The sequence below is a fragment of the Seriola lalandi genome, unplaced genomic scaffold, assembly GCF_002814215.2.
Source record: "Seriola lalandi dorsalis isolate HSWRI2012SDOR001 ecotype SW California unplaced genomic scaffold, Sedor1 jcf7180002054657, whole genome shotgun sequence".
In the NCBI taxonomy this organism is placed as follows: Eukaryota; Metazoa; Chordata; class Actinopteri; order Carangiformes; family Carangidae; genus Seriola; species Seriola lalandi.
Window position 1 is genome coordinate 499,857 of NW_019525210.1, and position 21,879 is coordinate 521,735.

At 38.3% G+C, this 21,879-nt stretch overlaps 1 protein-coding gene across 1 annotated transcript in view; it reads right to left on the minus strand.

Annotated features, from left to right (window-relative positions):
• Positions 1-21,879, minus strand: part of LOC111665680 (autotaxin-like) — a 39,856-nt gene continuing 17,977 nt past the window's right edge. The window contains exons 23-25 of the mRNA XM_023420755.2: positions 20,586-20,718; positions 20,090-20,243; positions 1-2,604 (exon numbers count right to left, since the gene is read on the minus strand). Coding sequence (XP_023276523.1) covers positions 2,434-2,604; positions 20,090-20,243; positions 20,586-20,718 — 458 coding nt within the window. The 3' untranslated portion in view covers positions 1-2,433. The remainder of the gene's footprint in view (positions 2,605-20,089; positions 20,244-20,585; positions 20,719-21,879) is intronic.

Here is a 21,879-nt window from a genome sequence, read left to right on the forward strand (position 1 = left end):
TTTTCAGTTCTCTACGGCTTTTATTGGAAAGACTACAGATATAAACAAGTCTTCTTGCACAGTTTGGCAAGCTCCTAGGTCATTTTATTGATTTTTTTTTTTCTGTTCTACCAATTACCGTGACAAACAGCTGTGTTAATGCGTCAGTTTAACGTCATGAAAGTAAATGCCAAACTGTCTGATTTGATTAAAAACGTGTGAAGCGGGGAGTCAAATGAGGAGATGAGCTTAAGGCAGTAGCTTTTACTAGGCTTCAGTCATTTTGCAAAAACACAGGAGAGCGAGTGATCATCCATCATATCGCAAAGCTACTTAGGACTGGAAAAGACTCATAACTTTTTCCCGCTGAAGGAGTTTGATCTTTAGAGTCTGTCTGTGAGTCAGCACCTCTCTAAAACCTCTGTAGTTTTCCATAACTGTTTATTGACTACTTCTCACAGTTAGGCACGTATAGCACACAGATTTGCAGAGACACAGATGATTATGTCAAACATTTTAGAAATATTAAGCATCAATTTCACTTCAAAATACTGTGAGCGGTTGTGGGTTTAAAACCGGACATGTTTCTAAGCCTGCCTCACACTGATAAACCTCTCCACAACAACGTTGCTGAGTAAAACGTTTTCATGCCAAAAGTATAAAAATAAGACCAGATTTCAACCTAAATCATTTTTCTTTACAGCAGCATCGGTCTTGTCACCTCATTGGGGAAAAAAAAGCACAATATCAGTTGTCTGTTTCTATCTTATTACAGCAAACAGGGACAGATCTGTTACACTGGATTAATGCTTTGACACTAGGTGCTGTTATTATTATGATGCTACATAATAAATATGAAAAATTGTATAAAAATATACACCTAGATGATCAGCTGAGACAGAGGGAGGGAAAGAAATGAGAGCAACAGAGATGTGGAAACCTGTTGCTGTGTGTGTGTTTGTGTACGTGTGTGCGCACCAGGGTTAGAAATTAACTGCTATTTATTTGACTTGTATTTTTAGGTTTTTTCTGTTCTTCATGAGGAAAAATTTTCCATTTGGACAATTGACATCTGTCTGCTACCCACTGCTGGATAATGACAGCAAGCCAAAAAAAAACAAAAAAAACAAGGAGCTGTTCTAGAAATCCACTCTTGACATGTTTAAGTTTCACCATCTTGCTTAATTTATGTGTCATTGACGCACTGGTCTGTATTGGTCAATACATTTCTGTGTCCGATTGTATCGTATTTATGCCACATAGTCACACCACATTATTTTCACAACAAGAGATCAATTCAGAATAAACTGTAAATGCTGACCAATCATACCTGCGGTGACACCCAGAGGCCACTCATCAGACTGTATATTTCTGTGGTAAACATCTAAGATCTCCCAGGAGATCCACACAAAACAGCTCAGTTTTTGAATTCTGTGATCAAGGTCTTGTATTTCAGGAAATTTCTCTGGATATTTTCTGACCATGGTGTTCACATTGTGACAGATGTGGAGCTTAGCACAAACACTGGAAACCGAGGGAAACTGCTAGCCTGTTTCTGTCAGAAGGTAACAACATCTACCTATACCAGCACATCTAAAGTCAAACAAGCATGATATGAGCTTTAGAGGTGCTGGCATGCAGATTTTGTTGCCTTTGGACAAAGCCAGGCTAGCTGTTTTTCTGTTTCCAGCCTTTATGCTAAGTGGCTGCTGACTCACTGAGAGCGGTGTCGAACTCATCTAACTCTCAGTATGAAAGAGAGTAAGTGTATTTCCCAAAATTTCAAATTGTTCCTTTACAGAAACACACCAGCAATTTTGTGAGTTTTAACCTTTTAACTACAAATGAATAAACCTTCTTTTCAGGCAGCAAATGGCTTCAACTTATCTCCATACATCACAAAAATCTAATTTGAGGGTTGGTTTGAAAAGTCCTCACTGTAGACCTCGCAATAATGATTCCTTGTGATCTATGAAGCTAAACCAAGTTTCAACAGTTGACTAATTGATCTTTATAAGTAAGAAAGGACATATTTTTTTTATTCCACAAGGAAGGGTCAGTAGGGATATGATGTATACATCATTTATAGTTATGGAGCTGAAACACTGGTATGGTCCTTTATGTGTGCATGAGGATGTACTGTATATACTATAAAATTGTGGTGGCAGCTGTTAGAAAAGTCCCTCATCCTGCATCATTGCTGTGCTAGCTTATTCTTTCTCAGATTTCATGGACAGTATTGGATATTCCCGTTTTAATAGTCAGACTACTACTTGCCTAACCGTTCTTTTAATCTTTTCAAATTTCAAAAATGCACTCGCTTCCCAAGCGCTTCCTGGCAGTTCCTCAGGAGTGGAACAACGACACGCTGGCTGTCCAGCGAGCATGTGGTGAAAATGCAGGACTTCTACAAACGGCTACATCCTGTATGTGTGTGTCTGTCTCTCTGTGTGTCTAGTCGTCACTCTCAAAGGTGTGCAGGCGGGTTTTGAGGCTCAGGGTGCTCGTGTATGTGAGATTGGTGGATCTGTAGAGGTCCAGGCCCGTCAGGATCTCCACATCTCGAACTCGGGCTGTATGGAGCTTTAGCAGGTCTTCAACCCACTGTGACTCATCCTCGCCGCTCTGCAGAGACACGGACAAAAAGTGGTTATTGACCGTGGATCCCATCATTGTGCTTATTTACAGTATAGCAATGTTTTTAGGATAAAGGAAATAATGTAGGAAAATAATGCAGTAATTGTTATTATATCTTGTGTGTGCAATTATATGCCGATGATACTGTTTTCTATAAATAGACCGATAGATGGGTGGCTGGGTAGGTAGGTAGGAACTTTATTAATCCATAGGGAAATTCAGACATCCAGTAGCTCACACAACACATATAAAACCAATTCGATCAATCACTCATTTAAAGAAAAAGCATCAAGTCATGGTTTATAATCATATGGGAAAGAATTTCACAACTCTGGTAATTTATTGCAGCATGTTTATTGCAACAAATGTTTTATCTTTCGCCTGGAGAATAACACGGTAAACAGAAGAAAAGCAAAGTCTTGCTGGATGACGTTGCAGCTAAAGTTGAACTAGGTTGCGCTTTCTTGAATCACACTGTATGTAAATAACCACAAGCTCAAAAGAGGAATTAAACAATTACTCATTGAGCAACAATTTCAGTCCCACACACATGCTGTTGGTAATCGGCACAAATAATTATCCAGGATTTTTGTCAGTCTGGACCATCATGTAAACCAGTCAGAGGATTCATTGACTTTATTTTTTGGTTGTTTTGTTATCATATTTAATCATCATTAGTAAAAACTAGAATTAACTACTTGTGGATGCACACCTCCACCAACCAGTCAAATTGCGTGACATATGGTCATAATCTCCCCTTCTGTTCCTGGGTTACAGCAGTAAATAATGGCTAGATGCAGAACATTACAATGTCACAATGAATCTGACCTTTTAAAATGTCATCTCTTCATCATTTTAACCTGTTAGACATTTGAGTTAAATTGTGTCATAATTAGCGTAAGTCTTTAGTCATGAACAAAAATGTGGTTTTTGAGGTCACTATGACCTTTCCTAGTCCTGAGATATCACGATCATGAGGTTGACAAACCAGATATCATAATATTTCCAGACACAGCTGTCATCAGCATAAAAAGGGTAAATCAGTGAGTGCAGAAGCAAATCCTCAGTTAGCTGACTGATAAATTGTTATATTGACAGGAAATTAATCCACAAAAATTTTGCTGAGTAATTATAAACTTCACAATTTGAATCTCTGCTTGTGTCGAAAAAAAAAAAAAAAGAATAACACCCATCCACCCACTGAAGCAGATAGAACCACAAGATGCACACCTACATTTAATGAACATTTAATTGCGCTCCCTGACACATGAGTGAACAGGTGCTCAGGAAAGCCACAGGGAATATTTCATGCAAATGATCATTAGTTTCATATTTCCTGGTAAAGAGAGACAATCTAAGTCTGACTCATTTAAAAGGGTTCAACATGATACACTCAGGACAGCTGAATAACCAGAGTAACAATTACCAGCCCCGTACTTAGTGGTACATTTAAGCCTGTGTTTAATAAGCCTTGTGATTCACACTAACAGATCCTGTACTGACAGTAAATCAACTTGTGTGCTTCAGTTTTCTACAAGGTCACGTTAAGACTGAGCAGAAGAGTTAAGTCAACAAAATTGAACAAAAATGCATCACTAAAAACCAAAAGAGAACATTCACTCCATCCACCGGTTAGATGGCAAGAGATTGAGCAGGTTAGCACAGGCAGAAGGTCCTATCTGCTCAAATAGCAAAGACGCAATGTAATTTGTTGCACCTCCATGTCAGGCCTCGATTCATTCTCCAACTTCTTTAGCTGCAACTTTCAAAGTATGACTTGTAGTTGTGTCAGATTGAGGTCAGATTCTGTTGCCACCACAAACAAACTGCTTAAAAAGTTTGTGGCAAGACCAAGACTAGTTCCTCTAGCAGGACTCGTGCTGTTGTTATGGTCCACACCCGAATACGATTAAAGTATGATTTGTTTGCAGAATTCCCCAAGCGAATCGTACCAAGAAAGACAAAACAAACTGAAGTATGATTCAATGCAGGTTTGACTTTGCCCTACAAAAGACCACTTTGTTTGAGTTCAATTGTCAGGGCCGCCCTGTGAGAGCATTGGAGTTGCACATAACACTTTGAACTAAGTAGTCAGCCTACAGTCAGACGTGTTTACTCATCCATTGCACAAAGATGTCGACTTTTTGCTGTCTGCCTGGGGACTGACAACATCCTCGCTGCTGTATATTTAAAACCTAACAGGTTTTATGTTCTCTAAAAACTCTTTCTTGTCTCATGACTTATTGCACACCATTGTTAGCAAACCACAAATTATCCCTGTTTTCTCTCATTTCTGTTATTTGATGCCACTGCCACTTATTTATGAGTTAACCTTGGGGTTGACTGCACATGGATTGTTGAGTGAGTCTGAACTGGTTTTAAAATCCACTCCGGCTGTGGCATGTACAGTCTTGTCATTTGGTAGATGTAGCACGCGATACGTAGAGAGGAATTACTCCGGGTACGGCAGACAATATATGTACAAATGATCATGATGTCAGAAGTGTAGGTATTCATCACTGCTGGTAAAAAAGATGGGATATCCTGGTGCGTCATATTCCCTTTAGTCTTCTGTGAATTACAGAGATACACAAAAAAGCCACCCTGTCCTCAAGCTACTACAACAATGAGCTGTAATTAAATGTTAAGAGATATCTGCAGATTGCTGTTTCAGCTGCTACAGCTGTTGATCCACACATCATTTAATATCCAAGATAAGGTATCTAAAAGCTGAGGATAAGACAGCTTTGTTTAACTGAAGAACTTAAGATTGTCCATCTGAAATCTGACCATATAGCCAAAGTCTGTCATGATGAATCCAGGTTAAAGTTCAAGGTTAATATGGAAAATAGAAAAAGTTTTGACAAGTGATGGTAGGCAGAGTTTGTAGCCTGGCAAGCTGTTTCCAGCCTTGATGCTAAGCTATGCTAACAGGCATGAAAATGGCGTTGACCTTCTCCTCTAACTCTCGACCAGATAGAACACCCACACACCTGTTCCCACTTCACGTCAGCCCTGCAGTCACCTGACCTCTCACCACCTGCTCCTTGTTCCCCAGTCGACCCTGCACTATTCATATCAGCCATTTGCCCAACTTTGCGCAACCCATACATATTTGCTCAAAACTGGAGTGATCAGTTCCCAAAAGGGTAATAGTGAAAATGCAATGCATAGATGGTTAATGATCAGTTGGTTCAAAGACAGAACTGATGTCCACACAATGATATCACCAGCAGCACAACCCTGTCTCCTAAAATATCTATTTTTCTACAACTTAGTGGTTCTGCAGTATATATTTTTAAGAGATAATGTAACTGCTGCCTGGAGTGTGTTCACTTCCACCGCACTGGGCTTATACAGCGGCACCTAGAAACCCTAGGATGGTGTTTGGGGTGAATGGTGAGCATACACCACATAGGACATTTCCTGACCTCTGGTCAAGGTCAGAGAAAGTGTTTTGGGTTAACATTTAAGTAGATCCGTCCTGCCTCGTTATTCAAGTCACTGTTAGCTTTTTTTCAATAATTAACCAAGGTTGTAATCTTTTATAACCTTAAAGCCCTCCACCACACTCATAAATGTGTTTAGTTTCACTTGGATGTTTGAGCTTCACTGTTGAGTTTGTTTTCACATTCATCTGTTGCATGCTCTAAATCTTTATCACCTGGACAACCAACTAGTTTGCAGCCAATCATGGTCTAATATGCAGCCTCCAGTGCACCTAAATTGATAATGACCATATAGCAAAGAAGCCATCATGTGTCCTGTAGTTGAAAATAAAAAGTATTTGCAAATTCAGATTTTTCAGTGAGGCAGAGGGAGTAGAAGCAATTTCAAGAATTCTTAACTTCTTAAAACAATACCTGACACAAATTATTATTCACAGTATTTTTTTATACATGTCTTTAATCATGTCATCATAACCATAAAAAAAGTGTATCACATGTTAGTTGCTGCAAGCAAATATGTGCTGCCAGTTAAATTTAAACAGATATGTTGATTAAAGATATGGAAACACAAACACTGAGACTGTTAAATGCATGACTGAGTTCTGATTAGTGTCAGATGACAAGATTAGGATTTATGACGGTTTGTACAGTTCACACAGTAGTGAGAGCAAAAGGTCATGTTCTTTAGTGAGTAATAAACAAGACCAATAATATGAAGATTAGTGTCAGTTTGAGGAGAGGTCAGTGTTTAATGCTACTAGTATCAGAATATTTCAGTCTTTCCTCTGCAGTTTTACAGTTGTCAGGGAAATTTTACAGTTGACTCCACACCGTGTCCTTTTCCCTGTGGTTAAAAGAAGTCATAAAAGAAGTATCTGTCAATACTCTTTGTACTCAAATATTTCTAACGCATACTTTCCTCTTCTTTCCTTTTGGATCTTTCATAAAAATGTCTATCAATAGTGGAAAACTGGACGACAGAGGAAAGAAAAAACTGGTCATCTTCTTTGTTTTAGGATGTTTTATAAAAATCTGAAAAAATGTCTGGAAAATGAACTGGTAATAGTGTGCTGCATCTGGTCTGGGCTGTGCAATATGACTGAAAATATAAGATCTGTTGTTATGAGGCTGAATTATTGGTCTGATGATCTAATGATTGCCTCCATGATTCTCAAGAAACTTAGACGAAACTACACTGTTATTTTAGTTTTCATCATCTGCGAAAACAGTGCTGAGGTGCTTAATAAATATTTATTTGACTTGATGGATCATTCAAGGAGGGATTGTCACAAGAGCCCCCTTTTAAACTTCTTATGGATGTAATATAAACATTAGCTCACACCAGGGGCCTGAAAAAAAGGTTACCATTAAGTCAAATAGTCATGAACTACAATATTTCAGGGAATTTGATGAAAGAACCAGTCGTATGAAAAGATTTATTCAACAGTTTCTTGTGTGAGTCACAAACAGATAGACTGCCTCCTCTCACAGGGGAAAACATACTTAACTGATACGGCATGGTCATAGTGTAGGCTAAGACTGCGGTGTTTCTGGTGTTTCCACTTTCCCCTGTGTTTTCTGTCTTCCCCTGTCTGTCTCTGTGTGTGTGTCTGGAGCGTGGAGTTTCTCTTCCTCCCTCATACTCCTTTTAAACCAAATTACTTTGCATAAGCGAGTTTTTTTTAAGGCCACTAAAAAAGGGGGGACTCTTTTCACAATGCCAGCAAGTTTTACTTTCCATCCTGTTTGAGTCGAGGAGACAGACACGCAACTGCAAGGAGCATGCACACACGGACACAAATTCAAAGAGAGAGCTGCTAGCTGCCGTAGAGACTGGTAAAATGGACAGGCCCCACCCAGCATAAATTGCACTGACGGACCTCTTGGTCGTCAAAGGTCAAGACCAAAATCTAACCAGATAATCCATGAGTCTAAGTGAATACTTGTGTGAGATGTAACAAACTTCCCCCCGGGGGGTTGCTGATGTAACATGTTCACAGGAATGTGAGGTCACTGTGACCTTGACCTTTGAATCCAAATGAACGTTTGCGCAAAATTTGAAGAAATTTCCTCATTGATGTTAATTTTGACATAGCTTGGCCTATTGCCCCTATTTGACAACACATCTAATTATTCCATCATGGGATGGACTTTAAAAAAAACTGCACAAAATGAGTCCTGATGTCAGTCTGTTGTCTGCAGAACTTTCCTAGACGCAACTTATGGAAACAGGAACAAGCAGACGCTAACACTGGCTTCACCTTTTCCAGCATCGCTGTTAAAAATAACTCATGTAGCTCAGGAAGAAGGAGATGAAAAATTCAAAACAATGCTTGCACTCAACCACTCAGAAGTGTAGCTGTTCCAATGAGCTAGGATCGTTAGCTATCCGAGCAAGATCAACATTAAAATTTACCGGCACCATCCATAAATTCCTAAAATATTATTTTTCATCGTCCAATAGAATGGCTAAGCCTGGGCTTGCACACCAATGACTTATTTATAAAGCACCATTTAGATCAGACCAATTATGCCTAATGCAGTCCATCCATTTGGCAGTTTATTGGGTACACCTTTTTTGTTGTAGTTTAGTCGTACAGAAACGTAATTTCTAGAAGTCAGGGTTGTTTTGAGAAGGTGTGGTGCTGTTGAACTGTGTTGCAGTATACAGAAAGGTGTTTCTGTTATTTAACCTACGCTCGTTGATATAAAACACCTGTTTGAACATTATAACTGATCTTGTTGTTGTATTAGAGGGCATTAGTTTTAGCTAGGTGTACCTCATGCAGAGGGTATATTTTTTCCATTCACAAAGTTGGGGCTTTTTGATTGTCAGTTTAATGTGAATTATTTAGCTTGGATGCCCAGTACTGGCCAGTAATGATACAAGAAGTACACATGCAGGGAAAAGCCTTAGCTTCTGCACTGACTTTATAGCACTAATTATAGTGAATGCTAAGTACTGACAGAGTTCAATGTTCCTCACAGGGGTGGAGGGCTGTACAAGTTTTTAGGCTGACCACATGCAGCTGTTTTGGCACATATTAATTTAGATGGAAACAGAAAATATGCATTTTGTAAGTTTCCAGCAGTGTAATATAGTGTAGCCAATAATGTAAGTAAGTAAATGTGTATACACATGTAAATCAAAATGTCTCAAGGCTTGATTTGACGCAACATTCTCCACAGTAAGCATGCTCAGTCATCTTATCTGTATGCAAAACCTGAACACTGGGCTACAATGTTTTTGTGTTACAATGACATAAATATATTGTCAGTATAATCAGATGTTTTCTGCAGTTCAGTGGCTTCAGCAATGGATATAATGTCATGCTGCTGAAAGCATCCACCCACTCACATTCATCTTTAATCCTGATTTTCAAGGCACAGGATAAAAGAGTTTGTTTTGAAAGAACAAGGAGGGGCCGTGAGATCAACTAAGGGACGAAGGGACTCTTTCACTATGTCAGAGGTTACGTGAAAGGCTTTCACAAAGGACTTCCTCAAGACAGTTCAGCTAAAAGACAGACCAAAATCAAAGAATCATTTTCAGATAACATCTGTACAGTTGGTACATTGGTCAGTCAACCGTCCAGTAGTCAGAGTTGTATCATGAGGCAAAAAATATGCTTCCTGCTCTGTCTAAACACACATTAGCTTAGATAGTTGGTGTGCTAACATTTAAACCACAAAGTACAGCCGAGTCTGATAGGAATGTCAATAGTTTTGCAGGGATAATCTGGATAATTTTGACCTTATTATGGCACTAATTGAAATGTCAAACGATCAACAAAATCATTACAATTCATTAATTCTGCAGGGAACACCTATCACTTTGGGCGACATCATCAGTGGTGGATCGGCCAACTCAGTGACAGATGTTGGCAGCTCCTGGGCCACACAGCTTGCTGATGAAATCTGTAACATTCTGTGCAGAAACAATTGTTTCATTAATCAATTAATACCAGCCAGGTTTCAGCTTTTCCAAAATGACTCATCCAAACGTTCTTTTAACAGACAGCTTTGGCAGGAAACATGGAGGAAGAGACAAGCAGCTGAGGCTTTCCAGTTAACTGCACTCATGTTGTTATTATGTTACACCATAACATCGGTTCCTGGTGAGCGCAGAAATTATGTATTTTCATTTGCTCTTTCCTGTGTAGGCCGTCCACAGAGTTATGACAGTACAAGCAGCAAGCAACTGTGATGCTCTCACAGCCACATGAGACAATGGCATAATATAATTTACTGTCATTCCATGCGTCATTCTAAAATCCCCCGACACTTCGGTGATTCATTTTTCAGAAACAAAAGGGGTATTTTTTTTTTAGGGGTCAAACAAACAAATAACCAAATCATAATTTAAATAATGAAGTATTTTTACATATATGTATGTATATTACATATATACAAATAGGTAGTTTTAAATGACCCCTCAAGATTAAAAATTAGCATATTTATATGTCTCATCTGATCAAAATAATCATCCCCGTTAGCATTTTTTGGTTTTAACTGGTAAGCTGCACTTCATAAAACACTTCTGATGAAGTTAAACACTTTGGACTATTTGTTTTCCAAATAAATTATAATATTACTTGTCAGGGTCTGCCACAGAGGATGACAAAGACATAATAATCATCAAATTTCATAAACCAGTAAATTATTCACAATACTTGAAAAATTTAAGAAGTAACAATTAACAAATATTAATAGTATTTTAATGTCATTTTATTGTCATTTTGAATATTTCTGTAATTTTACTATAGTGTAATTATATAACTATATAATATTTCAATTCATTTACTATGTGACAGAAAATTTCCATGATCTTTTCTTTTGTTTGGTTTTGTTTTTGTTGGATTATGTAATACCCTTTCACCTAGGCAGGTGACACAATATTCTGCATCACAGTGATCTATGATTATGTGATAACACACATGTCAAACTGTCGCAGCTCCTCACAAAAGCTGTTTTCACAAGTGATCTCACCAGTCATATAATTCCACACCCACACGCCCTATACATGAAACTGTCTCATCATATCTGCACGCCACCAACACACACACAATGAGGTTTCCCCCCGTGTAGGTAAACACGTACTCCAGGTTAGTTTTGATCTGTCAGGAGTGAGTGAGTGACACACACACATTGTGCATTGAGAGCAGTTCAGAAGGCAGTCTGCCATTTCATCTAACCATCTCTCAAATGGATCTGACAGCCTCCCAGAGCTTCTATCTTGCCAGCTTCCTGGCACAGCAGCTAAAAGAGCACAGTCATTTCCCAGATAGAACTTAAACAGGAAGCTTCCAGTTCAGAGGAATAGCACATGAGATTATTTCCTTATGTTGTTTGGCTTTCAAGAGGATTTTTCAGAGAATTTCAGTGCTTGTCTTTCTGCAGAAGAAAAACACCTCGACTAATTGTAGCATCTGCTCTTCAGTGACTTCCCTCTCTCTTCCTCAGGACACAGTTCTCTTATTAGAAGTTCCTTATACTACAGGAGATTATAAAGTGGTCAATATATTCTTTAGAAGTGTCAAATAGTAGAAGTACAGGGGAGCCAATGGGGGCTCAGGTCCCCTAAAAGCAACCTGAGCTACACCAGAAGCAAGAAAGACTCACACTGGGGGCCATGTCCAGAGCATGAACGCCGTTCCTTGAACGCGTTCATATTCTCAGTGAACACTGAAATGAAAGAATCACTTCATAAATGATGAACGTGAACGCTGCTCACGTTTTATGTCAGTTTTACAGCGTGCCACATAACGTCTCCATAGACACACTCATCTGTATGCACTGAACTTTGAGCTAGTTCGTTCAAAGCGTGAACTGGCACAACACTGGCCATGCCACAATGATTAAATAATCAGACTTTATATTATAGCATTTCTAATCCTACAGTAGATAATGTGAGAAAAAGTCTGATAGTTTTAAATGTGTCTGTTTATTCTGACCACATCCCCTTCACTAGTTCAAATGGATTCAAACTTGAAGTCATGCTTCAATAAAGACATTGAAATGAACGAGAATGAACTTATAAAATAAAATGAATTCATTTAACTCAGCTGTAAGTATGAGGAATAGAGCACGTCTACAAATTTATGTAGAGGTGGCAGTGAAGTAAATATAAATCACTATCATTATCAGCTATACATTAGGCCCGTTTCAGCTGAACCACAGTTATATTACAGCTTAACTGGATGTTTGATGCAAATAACATCTTCATCTCACAGGTTCATAAATCTCTGAAAATCTCAAGAAAACTAGTTTCAACTTTCAGATTTCAGCCAACCATCTTACTAACTACTGAAAGTATTGTAATTAATGTAGACATTAACACATCCATAATAATAAACCAATTATATAATAAGCTATATAATCATATAACACTCAAAAGAACAATTTTTCTGCTTTAGGAGTAGTTTAACTTTTGAAACTTTTGATAAACATATAAACTTTGTTTTACTTTACATAATACTTCTTGAGTAATAATGTCTGCAGTACTGTGCTGCTGGTACATTAATAAATATTGACCTCTTTGGTTTGTCAGGTAATCAGTAACCCTCTTTTTGGAGCTCCAAAATGAATTGAAATCATACGACACCTTTTCTGTCTTCATAGTAACTTAGAAGTTGAACCCACAGTGATCTCTAATGGCACTGAGGTGATTTGTTAAAGAAACAGCAGACACGCTTTAAACTGCAAAATACAATACATTTTTTAAAATAAAACATACTGTCTGACTAGTATTTGTAAATTGTTTTGTCAGCATTTGGTTATGTGTTTACTGAAACCAAAAATTAATAAATCTGAAGGTGAGAAATGAACATACGGAAATATTCTGCAGAGTTCCTCTGAATCACTTGTGTGGAGCAGAAGTTATATACAAATTCTAACATACCTCCAGTTTCACAGCATTTTAAGAAACACATGCCTTTTACTAAACTGTAGTTATGCAAGTCAGATCCTAAATGACACAGTGAACGCCCACTGGCTTTAGAAATCAGTTATGTATGTGTCCAATTCCTGTAGGCTGCTGCGTCTGACATGCTGAATTGTTTTGCATGTTTGTGCATATCTGTGTATGAAACTGAGTATGACTCATAAATTTTTTATGTAAAGCCGTATCACTAACATATTTACATAGAAAAGAGAGAATATGTCATCGTGAGTAATGTTTGAAGTCCTGTAATCATGCAATACATGCCGAGCTGTAGCACTTGTGTTTTAGCAACAGTGAGGAGCTTCCTCTCAGCTCCTTTGTCATGACCACAGCAGACGGGGAAACTCACGTACGTAATGAGAGCAGTCATCTGCACTCCAGATACAAGTTCAAAAGTTCAAACAATACTACAGCTTTCTGTTTTTTATACGAGGAAAACCTTTCAGTTTGAACTAAAATGATTGATAGATGAATGTTTAAGGAAGTTGCAGATTCCACTTGTGTTTTATTTTTTTTAAGGTTGAGCATGTCACTTTGGTCGTTCACTGATTAATGCCACTGTCCTGTCTGTGTTTTATGTATGGAGCTGGAGCTTAGGAGGTGTTGACAGGCGTATTTTGTTTAACCATGGAGAGAGAGCCAGGCTAACTGTTTAGTTGATTCATGTTAAGATAGGCTAATCCCCTCTCTTAACAAAATGCACCCTTCTGAAGCTCACAAATTAACTTCTTGTATCTTGTTTGTTAAATCTATACACAAAGCAACACAGAGAAACAATTTGTGGTTTTACAGAGAATTAGAATGATATGGCGTTAACTATTTTCTTTAGACTTTCCCCTGCTTTCAGCTTTGACACAACAACAAGTTGTGGTTTCACTGGCGGTTACGTGCTGAACTAGTTTTTGGTTTTCAGGGTAGCTGTTCCCCCCGCTTTCAGTCTTTATGCTAAGCTAGGCTAATCATCTTCTGCTCCAGCTCCATTGTTTAACACACCGACATGGGAGTGGTGTATTTACCCAAATATGAGATTTAAGGCAAATATCTCAGAGCGACAAGGTTACTTATAACTTTTGTTCGCACAGAAAACCTGATGATGTAGTGAAATAAAACAATTTAAATGCTGTTATCTCAACTTTCTTTTCAACCAAGTTCAGTCCAGATTTAACCTCAATGTCTAGACATGCTTAATGGAAAAAGACAAAAATAACTAAGAATTTGTAATGTCCGCGGACCAAAACGCATATTGTAATTGGCACTGACATTCAGACCACACGTCAACGATTAAAGACCTGTCCACGTCAACGATTAAAGACCTGTCCTAAACCTCACAATTACTGAGGGGAGCTTTCGCTTCTAGTCTAAACTACAGCATACAACAGATGATTTCTGCTGCTGACAAATCCCAATGTACACCATCTGGGATGCATCGCTCAAAGTAACCATGTCACAGTTTCTTCTCTTTCTTATTTCATCCACATTTGCCGGTTATTTCCATTTAGTAACACTCCTGTTAATTCAGATGCTGCCACTCCTATCTGCCCTGGAGTAACCCCACCAGTCATACCTGATTCCCAAATACACTTACTCATCTGTGCACTAGTCCCTCAATAGTTCTACAGTGCTCATACGGGCACAGTTTCATTTAATCGACGCCTGGTTGTCTACCATGTCTTACCTGCTGTAGGTTTCCATTTCTTTTCCCTGCGTTTGCTAATCCCCTTTTAATCTGTTTGCCTGTGTTCCTGCTGGCTGCCGACTCCAGACCGCCCACAGACCTCGGCCATTTCCCATTAGCTGGCTTTTGACCTCCAAGCTTTCAATCAAACAGCTTTAAACTTTTACCTGTGTCTCAGTGACATGCTTTGAGCTGTGACACATCGCCTCTTAGAGATGCCATTTATATAGCACAAAATAAATAAAGGAAGCGCTACATTTATGTATTGCACTGGAGTCGGGGTGGGTGGGACTAAACATAGTGCCACTATTAGGTTTAGGCAATGAAAGCGCTTTGGTTAAGGTTATGTAAAGATGGTGGCTGTGGTTAAAACCATTTCCTCATTATGTAAATGGTAATATGAGCCAGTCACCATTACTTTTCCTTCAAAATGTATGTGCTGATGCAAATTAGTTCAATATGAACATCATTTCTGGGAGACAGGGTTGCTCAGAGAGAGGTCAGGGGACTTTAATAACTCACTGGTCCTTTCTGGGAACCAGGATGAAATGGATCGTCTGCTCTGTCTCTTTTATTCATTAGTTATTTCAGCTGCAGACCCCGGGGCTTGGTAAGGGATATTCTCCTACAATGATGGCCAAATATCAGAGAGAAGATTTAGTTAATTTTGGATCTTCATCTGACTCGAATTTAACTTCTGTTGCCACAGGAAATTATCTGTTTCCTGGCAAAAGCTGCAACCCCATTAGAGAGAAAGTGATGAGATCAATTGTGTTGTGAAAATAAATCTTTTTCTTACAGCTGCTGGACTGCTAAAATAAGGGTCGTTCATCTTAGTCCAAACTCTCAGAGTCATTTTCTTAATGATTTCTATGGACTAAGCTCCGTACTTATTTTGAAGTCATTTGTGTTTTTGTGGCCCCTGGTCCACATAAACTGATGCTCTATTAATCTGACTGACTGGACCTCTGTGCAGACACAACTGAAATAGTATAGACAGTACATGTAAAAAGGTTAGTAATACAATCATCATGTATCATTACTGGATGTTTCTTTCCCCTGCCAGGTCAACTACATAGTCTATATGTGTGTTAGTTTGTATTGTTATCTTTGTGAGGACCAATTCCAGGTTTGAGCCAGTAGTGAGGACATTTTGGCCAGTCCTCACTAAAGAGTTGTAGGAAGGTTAATACTTTTGTTTATGGTTAGAATTAGGTTTAGGTTAGGCTTAGGGTAGGAGTTGGGATGGGCATTTATTTGAAATAGTTAAGGTTAGGGTCAGGAGCTGGGGAAAGCATTGTATCAGTGTGGGTCCTCACAAGTATAAAAAGACAAAGACAAACTGTAAACCATAGACAACACTTTACTATTATTCTAATGCCTGTTCACAGAGTGTTGGGCTCACTTCTTTACATTTCTACCAAATTTCACAGGGAAATTCATGCATCCATTATTTCAGTCACCGTCCACCGCAGCCCGTTGTTGGGCATAAAAAAAGATCCAACTATGACTGTACCCCAAAAGTCAACATTGGCTTCTTTCACCTATGACGATTCCCTGACCTTTAGGAAGTAGTTTTAATTGCCTACACTTAATCAAAGAATGGTATATTCCTCCGCCAAGATAAAACAATCACATCAAGATTATTATGTGGATCTCACAAAACTGCACAAACTCAAAGATCTCAACACCCTTAATAGGTCTGATCTTTTACACCCAGATCCACAAACCATTTTCCGAGAGATAATGTTAAGGAAAATGATCAAACGAAAATGCACCAAAATTTAATGGGTTTTCCCCTGGCCCATGACGCAGTTTGGTGCAAATCAGTTCAGTACTTTACCTAATCCTGATAATATAGAAATAAACATAACCTCGTTGGCGGAGGTATTAATGTATGGCAGATCAGAAAACAGTAATATGAACCATTTTTGTAAACATGCCATGTCATGCTTTTTAGGAAGCACTGGCTAAAGATGTCATCCTGCAAATAAAGGCCCCTTCAGATCTCCAGTGAGTCAATTCAGAAGGCAATGACAAAATATTTAGCTGTTTAAATCGAAATCTCTTCATTTAATCCACTAATCATGGCCTCATCATAGCATTACAGCATACAGATCTGTGAAGTGGTGAAACATGCAAAAACTGCAGGCTCTACTTGTGGCATAAATCTAACTCAAACCCAGCAGAGTTCAGGTGTGACTAAGGTAATGTGAAGGTTACTGTGAGTTTAGTCTGCATGATTGTGACCAGTCCAGGACTCATCCTCCTGACCACCTCCTTTGTATTTTATGCGGAAAACATCTGATGCATCCTCTAAAGTCACTTAAGTTTGCAGGCCTGTCAAATAAAACACTTGTCTCAGGATCTGTCTGTAGTATTCTGGAGAAGTAAAATAGAATAGCCCAGTCACTACAATTGTCATTTGGGGATTTGTGTTATATGGAAATAGAAGCTCAAACACAGCTGCATGTTTATCCTCTGCAGAGTACGGCCTGATTTCACTTAACGATGAAGAAACTGACAATCAAATTATTGCTGCAACAAATTCTTGCTAGAGCTCCAAATGTTGATTAAATCCACCACTGAAAATAGTCCCTAACACATGCTTTTATTATAGTGATCAGCTGTTTTAGGAAATAATTGAGCCTTTTTTTTTTTTTTTTTTAATGAAACCATATATTTGAAAGTTGTTCGTAAGATTTACATTTTGTTTTGGTCTTTGTATGGAGGAAAAATACAGAATACCACTAGTCATATCCTTTGAAGAACTTCTATGGTATAAATGAGATTCCATCTGTAAAACTTAACAGTAAACATCTCAATCAAACAACCATGTCTGTATTTTAAAATTAAGCAGATCTGGAGAACTTTCTCTTAATGTTTGTTGAATAAATGTCAGTGATGTGTTTAAAGTTTCAAAAGTAGATAAAAAAAAAAAAAGGTTGTAATTTCAAGTTAAAAGACCTGAGGGCTTTTCAAGATGCTGTAATTTTTCAGGTGAATAGCTCTGTCAACCAATCAGAGAAATCAAATTTTGTACAGGAAAAATATAGCCTATGTAAGGGCCTGTAAAAAAAAAAATCCCACTGGTTGCTGTGCAAGCAGCTTATTAAAACCCATAGTCATGTTTTATTGGCAGATGAAATAAAGTGGTCATAGTAATGATGATGATGATGGACACAAAGGAGTAAGTTAAGTGGCATAGTTTGTACGCCAACAAAATCCATGTAGGGAGGAGGCCAGGATGGATGGGTGGGTGGACAAAAGACAGGACTTTGTTTCCCGTGTGAAACAAACATCGTTTAAGAAACAGCACGATCTTTCCCTAAACCTAACAAAACCATGATGATGTTTCATAAGCTTAGCAACGTTTATAACTGTAACCACGAGGTCTGGCGTGCCTGCCACCGTACAGGCATGACTTTAGGAAACACTCCCATGTGTCATGTCCGAGGGTAGGAACAAACAACCTATACGCTTGTTCAGGTTGCAGGACTTACTTTGTAAACAAAGATAAATACCAATACCAATAAATGACTGACTTGACAGGCTTAAAGCAGAAAAGCAAGAGTATGGTGCGTAGGTTCAAATACTCATCCTATCGTGACATCTACACTGTGAAAGCTTTTCTGTTTGCTAACTCTGATGGTTCTACCTTAAAGTGGGGCTACAGTTTAATCTGTTCTCTACATATTTGCAGCGTATATATACACATGTAAAGTTTGTTTATCACAGTAGAGCAGCAGTGGCACTTGGAGGATCAGGGACCCCCTGAAAAAAGAACCCATTTTTACTTTTTATAAACAGCAGATGTTTGGACAGAACTTGGCGTTTTCGTGAATAAAAAGTCTGTAAACGATTAAGAAGTAACAAAGATCATTCCATAACCTCCATAATTGTACTTCACAATTGCACTCAGATGGATTTCCATTTCTCAGTTTGTGGCAATCAAGTTCTGTTTTGGTCACCACCCTACCAAGACACAAACGTACTCAAATATGAGTTCTAAAATTAAAGAGAAAAAGATGAGAGAGGGAGAAACAAAGGAAAGAGAATCAACATGAGAGGAGGGGGATAGAAAAAGCCAGAAGTGTCGTGTATGGAAATGTTTTACTTTCCAGGCGGAGGATGAGGGGTTGATTATGTACCTGCAAAAGCCCGTTTGTAAACAGTGCCTTCGCACTTTCCAAACCACAGTTGAAATGCTGTGCAATAAATATTTTACTGCTTATATTTTAGCAAAGTATTGTTTACTTTAAATACTTGAAGGCAACATGCCACTGTTCTTTTTTGCAGTGTCAAAAATTGTTTAATTGTATTATTATATCTATTATTTCCAAATTTTTTGTCTGTTGGCACTATAGCTGAAAAACTGTGCAATAAAAAGTTGATTGTTTATATTTAAGTACAGTATTGTTTATTCTAAATTCATGAGTGAAAGAGAAAGTACATGGAATTTATTGTGTTTGTTTTTTTTTACCGTGGTATCGAAATAGGTATTGAGAATCCTGGTATCGGTGTCGACTACTAAATTTCTGCTATCCTGACATTCCTAGTCAACATTAGCCTTAACAGCTGTTTACTGACCAGTCTAGTAGAAACGCTGCAAGCTCAACATCAAACTTCATTTCTCTTTTCACCAAGAGCTGTATCCAGTGGTGGAAAGCAACCCTCTTGTTTTGCTTCTATTATTATCACTTCTTTTCTTCTACTGAAGTTAGAATGCTAACCCGTTAGCCCCTGTCCGGTCGGACTGTCTTGACACTTTCTGATACCAAGTGACTGTAGCATCCAGTCTGCCCTGAAATACTAGTAGCTCAGACGACGTCTTATAACCTCTTGTATTGTAAACTCGACAACGGCTGAAGCTCTTGGCAAGACTGGTAAGTAAACAGCTGCTAATGCTAACATTAGCTATGTAGCAATAGCAAAACTTACAAACAGCTCCTTTAATGTGCAGATTGTTTTCTTGATCAATCCGCTGACTTTTTGGTTTGTGAGTCTAAACAAATCAAAATTATTCAGTTTACTGTAATCTAAGACAAGAAATCCTCAGAATCGAGCCTCTGCGGATTTGAGAAACTGAGTTCAGGAAATATTTAGATTTTTACATGAAAAATGAGTTAAAAATTCATCAGTTATCAAATCAATTGCTGATTGACTTTCAGATAACTGAATAATTGACTTATAAATTTAAGTTCACATTTTACATGCTGCTGGCTAGTTTAATCTTGAACAATGCATCATATTTTAAAAGTACCTTAAATTTGTACTTAGTTACAGTACTTGAGTAAATGCACTTTACTTTACTTATTTAATTACTGACAATTCTGAACTGAATTCATGCAACAGCAGTGACAGATGGGACATCGCTGCCCCCTGCTGGGAATCGGTTGAACTCACATTGCAGGCCTCGGAGTTGTCTGGTCTGTTAGGGAGAAGGAAGGAGAAGACCTTGAGCGCTCCAGCACACTCCTCCAGGGTCTGGTTCAGCTCCTGACAGCTCGTCACAACAGTGTAGAAGTGGGTTGGGACAGGCGGAACGTCAGGTGAAAACCTGGAGGGAGGACGGCGATCAGAGTGTCAAAAATAACAACCAGGTGATTTATAAAGTTGTAATTTTTATTTAAAAAAAACAACTGCAAAACCACTTTTCAGTAATATGAATTTTGTGTACAACTGTTTACTGGCTCTAGTGTTTTTATTCAGTGCCTTCGATGGTGCCCTGCTACATTTCCTGCCATCAACTGTCAGTCAGTGTAGTGTGAAAGCATGCGTGTCCTCGTGTGTACGCAGTATACAAACAAAATTGACTTGCTCTTAAAAACAATAGTGCCAATAGTGATGAAATATTCCACAGGGTACTTCTGACCTCTAGTGGTTGACCTTTGACCCTTACTCTTTTATCTTCTCTGTTGTGTCGCGGAGGCCGTCATAGTTGTTGTCGAAGATGGGTCCGGCAAGCACGTTGATACCGTTGTTTTCCTCTGCGTAACGCCTCAGCAGCGTCCCCTGCAGGTAACTCCACAGTCCTGCACACAGAGGAACAAGCAGTGAGACGCTGGCATACAAAACAAAGAGTGACCTTTTCATAAATATCAGATGTTATCGGCCTCTGATATAAATGAGCTCATCCCCCCCATCTGCACCTGGTGTTATGATACCTGTACCTGGATATCTTAACTGGATCAGAAAATCCAGGTGCAGGTGTAAATGGATGCAGGGTGCGCTGCAATCTGGATGCTATCAGATCAGCCAGACCACAAAAACAAAAACAAAGTGACACATTTCTATAAACATTAAATAATGTTTTTAACCATGTACAAAAAAAGTTAAACTTAATTTAAAGACATTTAATAATCTCAGAATGTCTGTATTAGAAAATAAAAGGCTTCAGCAGTTAGAGTAAAACTGTGCATGAATATTAATGCCGTTACAAAAGATTTTTCACCTTGAAAAAAAAGAAAAACCTGGATCAAATAAAAATAATCCGAGTCCATTACTTGGTGCTAAAATAGCATGTTTAAAAAGTTGAATATATTTCTGTGTATTATGTAACTGGCTGTTAAAAGTCCAGGGATCATAAAACTTTGTCAACCCTTATGTAGTATATGCTCCTTCAAATAATATATAATATGCTTATTTTATCATCCAGAAACTACCAGTTCTTCCCTGTGTCTCAGTACCTCAAAGACGAGTTGTTGTGCATTCACCTAATTGGTTGAATAAGGAGACTGACATGTTTTAATGCTTTGATTTTGAAAGTTGTTATTTAAATAACACTTTGTAGCTCAATTTTGAAATAATCTCATGAGTAAATATCAAAAATGCCTGCTCTCAAAAGCACAAATTTAATTAAATTTGATGTAATCACTTGCCTTTGAAAACTCTGCATAATTACACTACATCGGTGTTCGAGTCATCCACTATGCTGCAAAGAGCAGTGAAAAATAATCTGAAGAAATTACCAAATCAAACATCTTTAAATGATCTACAAAACAAATTCAGTTTTCACAACACTTTCTTGGTCTGGAAACTGACTAATCATACTGCTGACAACAATGATGAATACTGTGCATCTGCATGACACAGAGTGTGTGTGTTTTGTCCTGATAAGTCCTCTCTCTCTGCAGAAACAATGGGTATCAGGCCGTCCTCGCTCAGACCTGACATCACCACGTTTCTTTCCTTTG